Raw genomic sequence first — 11,705 nt, forward strand, 5'->3', positions numbered from 1 at the left:
CAACCCAATGAAATTATTCATTAATGAATTTAAAACTTAGACTTTTTGCTTTTAAATCTACAATTTTTAATACATGTATCAGTCTACTGGTACAAATGATTCCTTCTGTTACCTGGGACTGATCATTACTGCTGGGTATCTGTCCACTACTGCTGGGTATCTGTCCACTACTGCTGGGTATCTGTCCACTACTGCTGGACATATGTCCAATACTGCTGGGTATCTGTGCAATACTGCTGGACATCTGTCCAATACTGCTGGGTATTTGTCCACTACTGCTGGACATCTGTCCAATACTGCTGGGTATCTGTCCAGTACTGCTGGGCATCTGTCCAAAACTGTTAGGTATCTGTCCAGTACTGCTGCCTGAAGGTGTCTGTTCTGGTGTGTCCCTCTCCTGTGTGGATGGTGTCACCGATTCAACCTTAAATAATCAAAACATATATAAAATACATTTACACACTTGAACTAAGGGATTTAACTGATTCCTATATAGTATATACGAGTGTGCAAAATGACAATTGTTCCACAAATCTACATTAATTATACTTACCCTAGTCATGTCACTATAAAGGTTTTACCTTGATCAGACCAAGTTAAAGAGATCACCAACATATAACAAGAGGCCCATAAGCCTTATAGGCCATCTGAGTATCAAGTAACAACTTTTGATCCAATAATTAAATTTTGTTCATGTTTTAAACCAGACACCATGAAATTTTATTTCATCATAAGCAGTTGATTAATATGAAAGAGCTGCTTTCAAAGCATTAATTTATTTCAGACTACAAAACCCTCCATCCCCAGTACCCCTGACTCAGGGGTCCTAAAATAAATTATTGGAATGTAAAATGGGTTGGCAAATGATCAAATCTTCAATAAAGCCCTTTGGGCTTCATGGGATTTTTATCACGTGACCAACCCGTTTTATATTCCAATAAAACTTAAAAAAAAAACCTTATTTCTTAAATATTAACTTTTTAAACAATATTACATGTACCTGGGACTGACCACTACTGCTGGGTATCTGTCCAATACTGCTGGGTATCTGTCCAATACTGCTGGGTATCTGTCCAATACTGCTGGGTATCTGTCCAATACTGCTGGGTATCTGTCTAATACTGCTGGGTATCTGACCACTACTGCTGGGTATCTGTCCACTACTGCTGGGTATCTGACCACTACTGCTGGGTATCTGACCACTACTGCTGGGTATCTGTCCACTACTGCTGGGTATCTGTCCACTACTGCTGGGTATCTGTGCAATACTGCTGGGTATCTGTGCAATACTGCTGGGTATCTGTCCAATACTGCTAGGTATCTGTCCACTACTGCTTGGTATCTGTGCAATACTGCTGGGTATCTGTGCAATACTGCTGGGTATCTGTCCAATACTGCTAGGTATCTGTCCACTACTGCTGGGTATCTGTCCAATACTGCTGGGTATCTGTCCAATACTGCTGGGTATCTGTCCAGTACTGCTGCCTGAAGGTGTCTGTTCTGGTGTGTCCCTTTCCTGTGTGGATGGTGTCACTGATTCAACCTTTTAAAAATAGTTTTAAAACTAGAAACTCTTGTTGCTATAGCAACAAAAAAGGTCTTCCGTCCTCCTCTATTTATCTGACAGTGTATGAATGAGCTTTTATCTATGTTAAAAAGGCAGATAATATTTACAATGATTACAGGAAAACAAACGGCCGGAGGTATAACTCACTAAAATTCTTGATGTTACTTTAGACAGTTTAAAGTCTTAATAACATTCATAAAAAATCATTTTCAATTTTTTAGCACTTCCTGTGATGACTGGACTGGAAGTGACAGAGGACGCATTTTACCCTATATCTATTACCCAATCTTCACAAGTTTAGTGCCTTGGTCTGTTACATTTTAAGAAATCTCGTAATGTTAACTTCTCGTTTTGAGGACAAGAAATCACGTGACCGCAAGTAAATTTTAAAAAAGATATTTTACGTTACTTTAGACTTTTGCAGTCTGAATAACATGTCCTAAAATCATTTCAAATACTCTTTTTATAAAAGATATTTCTGGGATAATATGATACTCAATTTATGCAGTTTTTTCTCTCATAACTGGAAGTTGTCGTTTTTGTTTCTACTGGGACTGACATATTTCGAAATAACAAATAAGATGCTGTAATATAATATTAAGAAAGATTCCACAAAGAAAAGTTGAATTTTTTGATATATTTGATCACTTCATGTGACAACCGGAAGTGACTGCGGACGATGTTAACTCAAATCGATTTCTCTACTCAGCATAATCTACCATTCCTATTCCTTTGGTGTCTTAATCTCTTACCGTTTACGAAATCTAGCCATGATAACTTCTTAGTTTTAGGACAGAAAATCACGCGACCGGAAGTGAATTTTATAGAGATATTTGAGGTAACTGTAGATATATTGAATCTGAATAACATACCACAAAACCGTTACACACTTTATATATAAATAATATATATTTGAAAGAAAATACTCAAATTATGTAGTTTTTCTCTTATAACCGGAAGTTGTCGTTTTTGTTTCCGGTGGGTCTGATATATTTTGAAACTAGAAATAAGATGTTATCAGGTGATGCAATAAACTTTCCATAAAAGAAAAGTTGAAATTTTCGATTTCTTTGACTACTTCCTGTGACGACCGGAAGTGACGGCGGACAATCTTAACCCACACAGTTTTGCCTACTCATCAAGATCTACCATTTCTATAAGTTTGGTGTCTTCATCTCTTACCATTTACGAGATCTTTCTATGATAAGTTCTCATTTTGAGGACAGGAAATCACGTGACCGGAAGTGAATTTTAAAAAGATATTTGACGTTACTGTAGACATTGGCAGTCTGAATAACATATCCAAAAAATCATTTCAAATACTTTATCTATAAAAAATATTTATGGGAAAGAAAAATACTCAAATTATGTAGTTTCTCTCTTATAACCGGAAGTTGCCGTTTTTGTTTCCGGTGGAACTGACATATTTCAATACTACAAGTAAGATGCTATTATGTGATGCAAAAAAAAATTCAAAAAAGAAAAGTTGAAATTTTCGATATTTATGAACACTTCCTGTGACGACCGGAAGTGACGGCGGACAATCTTAACCCAAATGGATTTGCCTACTTATCAAGATCTATCATCCCTGTAAGTTTGGTGCCTTAATCCCTTACCGTTTCTGAGATCTCACTCGGATTAAATATTTTTGAAAAAAGCGGAAATCGGACATATCTGACGACCGGAAGTGAATTTTCAAAAAATGAAAAAAACGTCTCGGGGTATTTTCATTTTCTATCATCCCTGAAAATTTCAGGAAAATCCGTCCAGCCATCTCTGAGAAATCCTGCCGACAAGATTTGGGGAAAAAAATAATAATAAGAACTAGAAACTCTTGTTGCTACAGCAACAAAGAAGGTCTTCCGTCCTCCTCTATTAATCTGTATGCAGTATTTTTTTTTCTATTTTAAAAAAGACAGACATATAATAAACTAGTAGACTAATTGTTCAGCGAACAATTATCGGCCTTTCAACTTTTATAAGCATTTCGATATCATTTGGGCTGAAAAAAGTAGAAGAAAAGCAAGAAAAGAAATAAAACAGCAAAATTCTCATTTCTCTACTAGGATTTTAGATCGGGCTCGCAGTTGGTATAAATATACTCTAAACAGACTTCCTGGATTATTAGAGTCGACTCGGGGATAACCACGAATTCATTGATCACGCAAAGAGAGCACGTTCAAAACATTGTAACACGCTCCTAGGTGTATATATGATCTTGAATGAGATCATTTTCGAGTTAAGATGTAAGGGGTAGGGTCGGATTAAAATTACGATATACCTAATAATATGAATAACATGCATTTGATCTGCGCATCAAGACGGAAGCGTAAGTGGAAACGTTGTGAAATGTCCCATGTGTACCTGCATCATATGTGCATAATACATGTATTAAAGAGATGTTTGAAAATATTCGATTTGAGTTGTTTTATGTTTAAAATGGATGGCGATAAATTATTTCTGAGCATGTGAGAAACATGAGCGAGAGATGCAAGGCAGTTTGTAATTAAAGAAAAAGAAAACAGAGAATCGGGTTCGGATTTTAACATTCCTGACCAAAATAGGTATGGAATATGTGTGTGGATTAAATTCATTGTACGTAGCACAATAAATAAAATTCCGAACATGTATTTCTAGATGGGAAACACAGGGAAGAAACATGTATTGTTTTTTACTATGCTGAAAGTCGCTATTTCTTATAAGATTGTGTTATTCTAGAAAAAAAATCAAATTTCAAATGAAATCAAGATTCATTCAATTAATATTAAATTTAAATAAAATTGAAATAAATTCCACATACCAAAGAAAGCTAGAATACATGGTATTAAAATGTCGTATTAGAGCAGGAGAATCAAATGATATTAACAACAAATGAAGAAATAGCCAACACAAGCTTTATTTTATTTTATGCCCATCAGAATTTAAATTTCAGACAGAAAAAAATGCAGTTTTTGCCGATAATCCGTAGAATTTCATTATACTCAAGAGACTCACCGTAAAACTCTTAGGACACTTTCTTTAAGGTGTCTTCTACTCAAAATCTTAATTTTATGTCGATCTGTGGTGTCTTTTCAGAGGTAGAAGTTTTTTCTATGTTGCTATTGAGTTTTTTTAAGGGACGAGAAGTGGGGGGGGGGGGGTTATTTTGTAAACATTTGTTAAAATGAGAGTTGTTAATACCTCCACATACTTAAGCTTGATTGTGACCTTTAGGTCAATGGGGTCAAAGGTCAAGGTCATTTATCAAGATCAAAGGTCAAGGTCATCAGAGAGAGAGAGAGAAGGTGGGGAGAGAGAGAGAGAGGTAAACTTGAGATTAACACTTGAAGCTGAATCTAGATAAAGGTAATGAAGATTTCTTTATTACTTTTTGAGTAAGGGTCAAAGGTCTCATTTTTAGGACAAGAAATCACGTGACCTGAAGAAAGTAAATTTTAAAAGAAGATATTTGAGGTTACTCTAGAAATTTGCAGTCTGAATAAAATGTCCCAAAATCATTTCAAATACTTTTTTTAATTAAAGATATTTATCGGATAGTAGGAAACTCAATTTATACAGTTTTTCTCTCATAACCGGAAGTCGTCGTTTTTGTTTCCAGTGGGATTACATATCTCGAAGCTACAAGTAAGATGCTATAAGGTAATACTAAGAAAGATTCCATAAAGAAAAGTTTAAAATTTTGATTTATTTGATCACTTCCTGTGACAACCAGAAGTGACGGCGGACGATCTTAAACTCAAAGGATGTGTCTACTCATCAAGGTCTACCATCCCTATTAATTTGGGGTCTTATTCTCTTACCGTTTACGAGATCTAGCTATGATAACTTCTGATTTTGAGGACAGGAAGTCACGCGACCGGAAGTGAATTTTACTGAGATATTACACTTTTCAGTAGACATTCGCAGTCTGAATAACATATCTAAAAATCATTACAAATACTTTAATTATCAAAAAAAATTAAGGGAAAGAAAGACATTCAAATTATGTAGTTTTTCTCTTTTAACCGGAAGTTGTCATTTTTGTTTCCGTTGGGACTGATGCATTTCGAAATTTCAAATAAGATGCTATAATGTGATGCAAAACAAGTTTCAAAAAAGAAAAGTTGATTTTTACGAGTTTTTTTTTCACTTTCTATGACGACCGGAAGTGACGGCAGACAATCTTACCCCATATGGTTTTGCCTACTAATCAAGATCTATTACTCATATAAGTTTGGTGTCTTAATCTAATACTATTTTCGAGATCTAGCTATGATAACTTCCGATCTTGAGGACTGGAAATCACGCGACCGGAAGTGAATTTTACAAAGATGTTTGATTTTGCTGTAGACATTAGCAGTCTATATAACATATCTAAAAATCATAACAAATCCTTTATCTATAAAAAATATTTATTGGAAATAAAAATACTCAAATTATATAGTTTTTCTCTTATAACCGGAAGTTGTCGTTTTTGCTTCCGGTGGGACTGATATATTTCGAAACTACAAATAAGATGCTATTGTGTGATGCAAAAACAGTTTCATAAAAGAAAAGTGGCAATTTTCGATTTCTTTGATCACTTCCTGTGACGACCGGAAGTGATGGCGGACAATGTTAACCCAAGTGGATTTGCCTACTTATCAAGATCCATTACTCTAATAAGTTTGTAGTCTTCATCTCTTACTGTTTACGAGATCTTGCTATGATAACTTCTCATTTTGAAGACAGGAAATCACGCGACCGGAAGTGAAAATTGCAAAAATATTTGACATTACTGCAGACATTTGCAGTCTTAATAACATATCCAAATATCATTACAAATACTTTATCTATGAAAAATATTTATAGGAAAGAAAAATACTGAAAATATGCAGTTTTTCTCTTAAAACCGGAAGTTGTCGTTTTAGTTTCCAGTCGGACTGATATATTTCAAATATGAAAATAAGAAGTTATAATGTGACGCAAAAAAAGTTTCATGAAAGAAAAGTTAAAAATTTTGATTTTTTGGATCACTTCCTGTGACGACCGGAAGTGACGGCTGACACTCTTATCCCAACTGAATTTGCCTACTTATCAAGATCTATCACTTATATAAGTTTGGTGTCTTAATCTCTTACCGTTTTCGAGATATAGCTGTGATAACTTTTCATTTTGAGGACAAGAAATCACGCGACCGGAAGTGAATTTTATAATGATATTTGACGTTACTGTAGTCATTTATAGTCTGAATAACATATCCAAAAATCATTATAAATACTTTATCGATAAGAAATATTTATGGGAAAGAAAAATACTGAAAATATGTAGTTTTTCTCTTATAACCGGAAGTTGTCGTTTTTGTTTCCGGTGGGACTGACATATTTCGAAACTACGAATAAGATGCTATAATGTGATGCAAAAAAGTTTCAAAAAAGAAAAAGTTGAAATTTCCGATTTCTTTGATCACTTCCTGTGACGACCGGAAGTGACGGCGGACACTCTTACCCCGATTGGTTTTGCCTACTTATCAAGATCTATTAATCATATAAGTTTGGTGTCTTAATCTCTTGCCGTTTCTGAGATATGACTCGGACAAAACTTTTTTGAAAAAAGCGGAAATCGGACATATCTGACGACCGGAAGTGACTTTTGAAAAACTGAAAACTGCATCTGAAAGATATTTTCACTCTCCATCATCCCTGAAAATTTCATGAGAATCCGTCCAGTCATCTCTGAGAAATCGTCAAAACAAAAAGGCAAAATAATAATAATAATAATAATAATAACTAGAAACTCTTGTTGCTACAGCAACAAAGGTCTTCCGTTCTCCTCTATTAATCTGCAAGAATGAGTTTTTATCTATGTTAAAAAAGGCACAGAATATTTAAAATGATTTAAAGAAACAAACGGCCGGAGGTATAATTTACCAAGTTCCTTTACTTTATTTTAGACAATTATAGTCTTAATAACATGTACAAAAATCAATTGGCCAATCTTCATGGTTTATTATTCATATAAGTTTAGTGTCTTGATCTGTTACAGTTTAAAAGATATCGTTATATTATCTTCTCATTTTGAGGGCAAGAAATCACGTGACCGGAAGTAAATTTTTGAAAAGAATATTTGAGGTAACTCTTAACATTTCAGTCTGAATAACATGTCCTAAAATCATTTCAACTGCTCTTTTTATAAAAAAAAAATATTTAAGAGATAGTATGATACTAAATTTATGCAGTGTTTCTTTCATAACCGGAAGTTGTTGTTTTTATTTCCAGTGGGACTAACATATTTCAAAACTAGAAATAAGATGATATAATGTCTTACTAAGAAAGATTCAATAAGAAAAGTTGATTTTTTTATTTATTTGTTCACTTCCTGTGACAACCGGAAGTGATGGCGTACAATGTTAATCGAAATGGATTTGCCTACTCATCAAGATCTATCACTCCTATAAGTTTGGTGTCTTAATCTCTCACCGTTTATGAGATCTAGCAATGATAACTTCTCATTTTGAATACAAGACCGGAAGTGAATTTTACAAAGATATTTGATGTTATTGTAGACACGTACAGTCTGAATAAAATATCTAAAAATCCTGACAAATACTTTATCAATAAGAAATATTCATAGGAAAGAAAAATACTCAAATTATGTAGTTTTTCTCTTTTAACCGGAAGATGTCGTTATTTGTTTCCGGTGGTACTGAAACATTTGAAAACTACAAATAAGATGCTATAATGTGATGCAAAAACAGTTTCATAAACAAAAAGTAGAAAATTTTGATTTTTTGGATCACTTCCTGTGACGACCGGAAGTGACGGCTGACGATCTTAGCACCACTGCTTTTGCCTACTCCTCAAGATCTATAAATCCTATAAGTTTTGTTTCTTAATCTTTTACCGTTTACGAGATCTAGCTATGATAACTTCTCATTTTGAGGACAGGAAATCATGTGACCGGAAGTGAATTTTACAAAGATATTTGACGTTACTGTAGACATTTGCAATCTGAATAACATATCAAAAAATGATTAAAAGTACTTCATCCATAAAAAATATTTATGGGAAAGAAAAATACTGAAAATGTGCAGTTTTTCTCTTATAACCGGAAGTTGTCGTTTTTGTTTCCGGTGGGACTGACATATTTCGAAAGTACAAATAAGATGCTTTTATGTGATGTAAAAAGTTTCAAAAAAGAAAAAGTTGAAAATTTCGATTTCTTTGATCACTTCCTGTGACGACCGGAAGTGACGGCGGACAATGTTAACCCAATTGGTTTTGCCTACTTATCAAGATCTATTACTTATATAAATTTGGTGTCTTAATCTCTGACCGTTTCTTAGATATGACTCGGACAAAACTTTTTTGAAAAAAGCGGAAATCGGACATATCTGACGACCGGAAGTAAATTTTAAAAAACTGAAAACTGTATTTGAAAGATATTTTTACTCTCTATCATCTCTGAAAATTTCGAGAGAATCCGTCCAGTCATCTCTGAGAAATCGTCAAAAAACGAAAAGGGAAAAAAAAATAATAATAATAATAAGAAACAGTAGAATCACTATAAGGTCTTCCGTCTGAAACGGAAGACCTTAATAAAAAGAAAAAACAGTAGAATCTCTATAAGGTCTTCCGTCTGAAACGGAAGACCTTAATAAGAAAAAACAGTAGAATCACTATAAGGTCTTCCGTCTGAAACGGAAGACCTTAAATATAGCGATTTGGTTTCCTTTCAAATGAATACTATTTTCTACAACCCTTCTTTTAAAACATGAACTTTGACTATCAATACCTAGTATAAAATGATTTTTGTGTGACATTTGTTCTAATATGATGAAATACAGCAATTTAATTTATAAGTCTTTTTGCATTTAAGGCTTAGAAATTTAATTCTTGATAAAGGGAGGGTTACCCAGTGTACATCAAGTTCACCGTCAGGCATAATATATAATGCAGAACACTTCATTTGTCCCCACTGCTTTATACATGCTGGAGTGGTAGAATGTTCAGGCAGAGGTTCCAGCTTTCTTTTGTCCAGTTTACACAGTTTGTAAGTGGATGTTCCAAGCAAGGGGTATTTCCTCCTTATAAACTGGTCCATCTCGTCTTTGGTCCAATCTAAAGATAGTTTCTCTTTGCATCTTGTGGAGCCTTGGTAAAAATGAATAATTTCAAACCTCTAATTTTTTTTAATTTTATTTTTATAAATAGTATACACTAACAATGGTTTCATTGACAAATAATACCCAATAAAATATTTAAGATTCATATAAGACAGCTAGACAGACGGACGCCGGACAAAATGTGATCAGAAAAGCTCTATATGGCAATGTGGCAACGCCCTTTCAAACAATTACGCACTTTGAATTTTTTTAAAGTGCGTTTTTGGGACATTCTCAACGCATTTAAAAAAAAATTTCAAAGTGTGTTAAGACTGTACATAAAAAATTTTACCATAGGGACATATAACGAACTTTGAAAAAAAATGTATAGGACAAAAATTCTATACTTAGATTTTAGTAATTGAGAAAATGAATTTGTAATACACAGTAATTATATATTTCGAAAAACTTTTTAATTTGCATGTATTGTTTTAACACCAATGAGAACTAGGAGAAGACGAGTAGAATTATTGCTTCTCAGCCCAACTCTTTTTCTTTTACATTACCGTCGGTATCAAATTGAAAGTGGACCCCCCCAGCCCAGGTAGTCCCCAATTTTCAATGCTCATTTTATGTATATTTTTGACATTTTTGTGTCTAGCCCCCCTCACCCTCATCACGGTACCGATACATATGCTACTCCCAAATATATGCATTCCATCTACTGGTACATTTATAAACAGGTTACTTTTAAAAACTTACCATGACCAACTTTGTTCAGCTTTGCTATTTCCACACCCGAAATATACACCCCTGGTTTCTGTAAGCAGCAAAGGCGCATGCGTAGATCATTCGTGGGTCTACCCCTCTTTCTTAGTCTAGATCTATTCCCTCGACTTTGTCTACCCTGGTTTCTAAACAAACTGAATCTGAAATTAATTATGTACCGGTATTATATAATATTCTTTTTGTCCAGAATTATAAATCAATCATTAGAAAAAAATAGGAATTTAAACAAATTAAGCTTAAATAATGTTCTGTTATGGCAATCTTACATAAATACATGTACTAGTAGAAAGCTTTTCACTGTGTTACACAAGTATATGACTATATATCAGTATTTATTAAAATGTACTTGCCCCATGACTGCCCTTGATTGATCAATAAACTGCTGAGTAATTGAATATCACTGGATATTTAGCATTTTAATTTTGTTAAAAAAATAATGAATTATTCTTATTTGTGGCGTCATTACTTCACTAAATTTATAATTATAAATAGTATTATTGATCTAATTACACGTTTATATATATACATGATATATGGCAAATAGATGGAAAGATTTCAGTTTAGGTTCACCCCCCCCCCCCTCCCCCTCTAATTAAGTTATGGATTTGCCCCTATATGCGAAGTACTTGATATCCGTACCTTTGTACGATCGATGGATTTCCGGCGCTGTCCTGGTCCGGAGAACTAGTGGTGATCTGAGAGATAGATCTGGCGATCCTTGCCCCTCTCCTCTGCAATCTTCGGACGATATGAGCCCTGTCATGCAGTCTCGAAATCTCAGGCAAAAAGTCATCCGTATCTGAACCATCCATATTTTCCATTTGACGCGTATTATATACCGGTATATATATTACAAAAATCGTAACTTTTGCAAATGATATATTTTTTCCTATGCAGAATGCTATAACAGAACAGGTCCAAAACAGAGTGGAAGTATAACTGACTCAATTCAATTAAATTCGATGCATTGAGTCAATAAAACAATTTTAGAGAGTTGAAATGTCAATCTCAATCAACATTAATTTATAGAGCAGGAAATGACAAAAATAAGCAAATCCCATTCAAAGGTATACCAGTGTAAGATCTGGCTATAAAATTTGATAACAGCCATCGGCAAATGACATCGATATCGTGAGACTGAGGAGAGAGATGTCAGATGACGAAGCATTACAAACACGTGCAAAAATTGCCCCTAGAGGTCAAATAATTTAAAAACAATTAATTTCCACAAATGTGAAGATCTAGCCCTAAACTGATTTCTATTTTGTACTAGCTAACAATTTTTGA

The 11,705-nt window shown here is 34.0% G+C and overlaps 1 protein-coding gene across 1 annotated transcript; it reads right to left on the bottom strand.

Annotated features, from left to right (window-relative positions):
* Positions 1–112: 112 nt before the first annotated feature.
* On the bottom strand, positions 113–9,668 carry LOC134235986 (SUMO-interacting motif-containing protein 1-like; the record flags this gene model as incomplete). Its single annotated transcript, XM_062718163.1, has 3 exons — positions 9,440–9,668; positions 1,001–1,543; positions 113–424 (listed from the first exon to the last, which is right to left on the bottom strand). Coding segments are annotated over exons 1-3 (1,044 nt in total), but the record flags the coding sequence as incomplete, so codon positions are not given.
* Between the last annotated feature and the right edge of the window lie 2,037 nt (positions 9,669–11,705).

The sequence above is a fragment of the Saccostrea cucullata genome, unplaced genomic scaffold, assembly GCF_032062105.1.
Source record: "Saccostrea cucullata isolate Sc308-1 unplaced genomic scaffold, CSIRO_AGI_Scuc_v1 ctg10130, whole genome shotgun sequence".
NCBI lineage: Eukaryota > Metazoa > Mollusca > Bivalvia > Ostreida > Ostreidae > Saccostrea > Saccostrea cuccullata.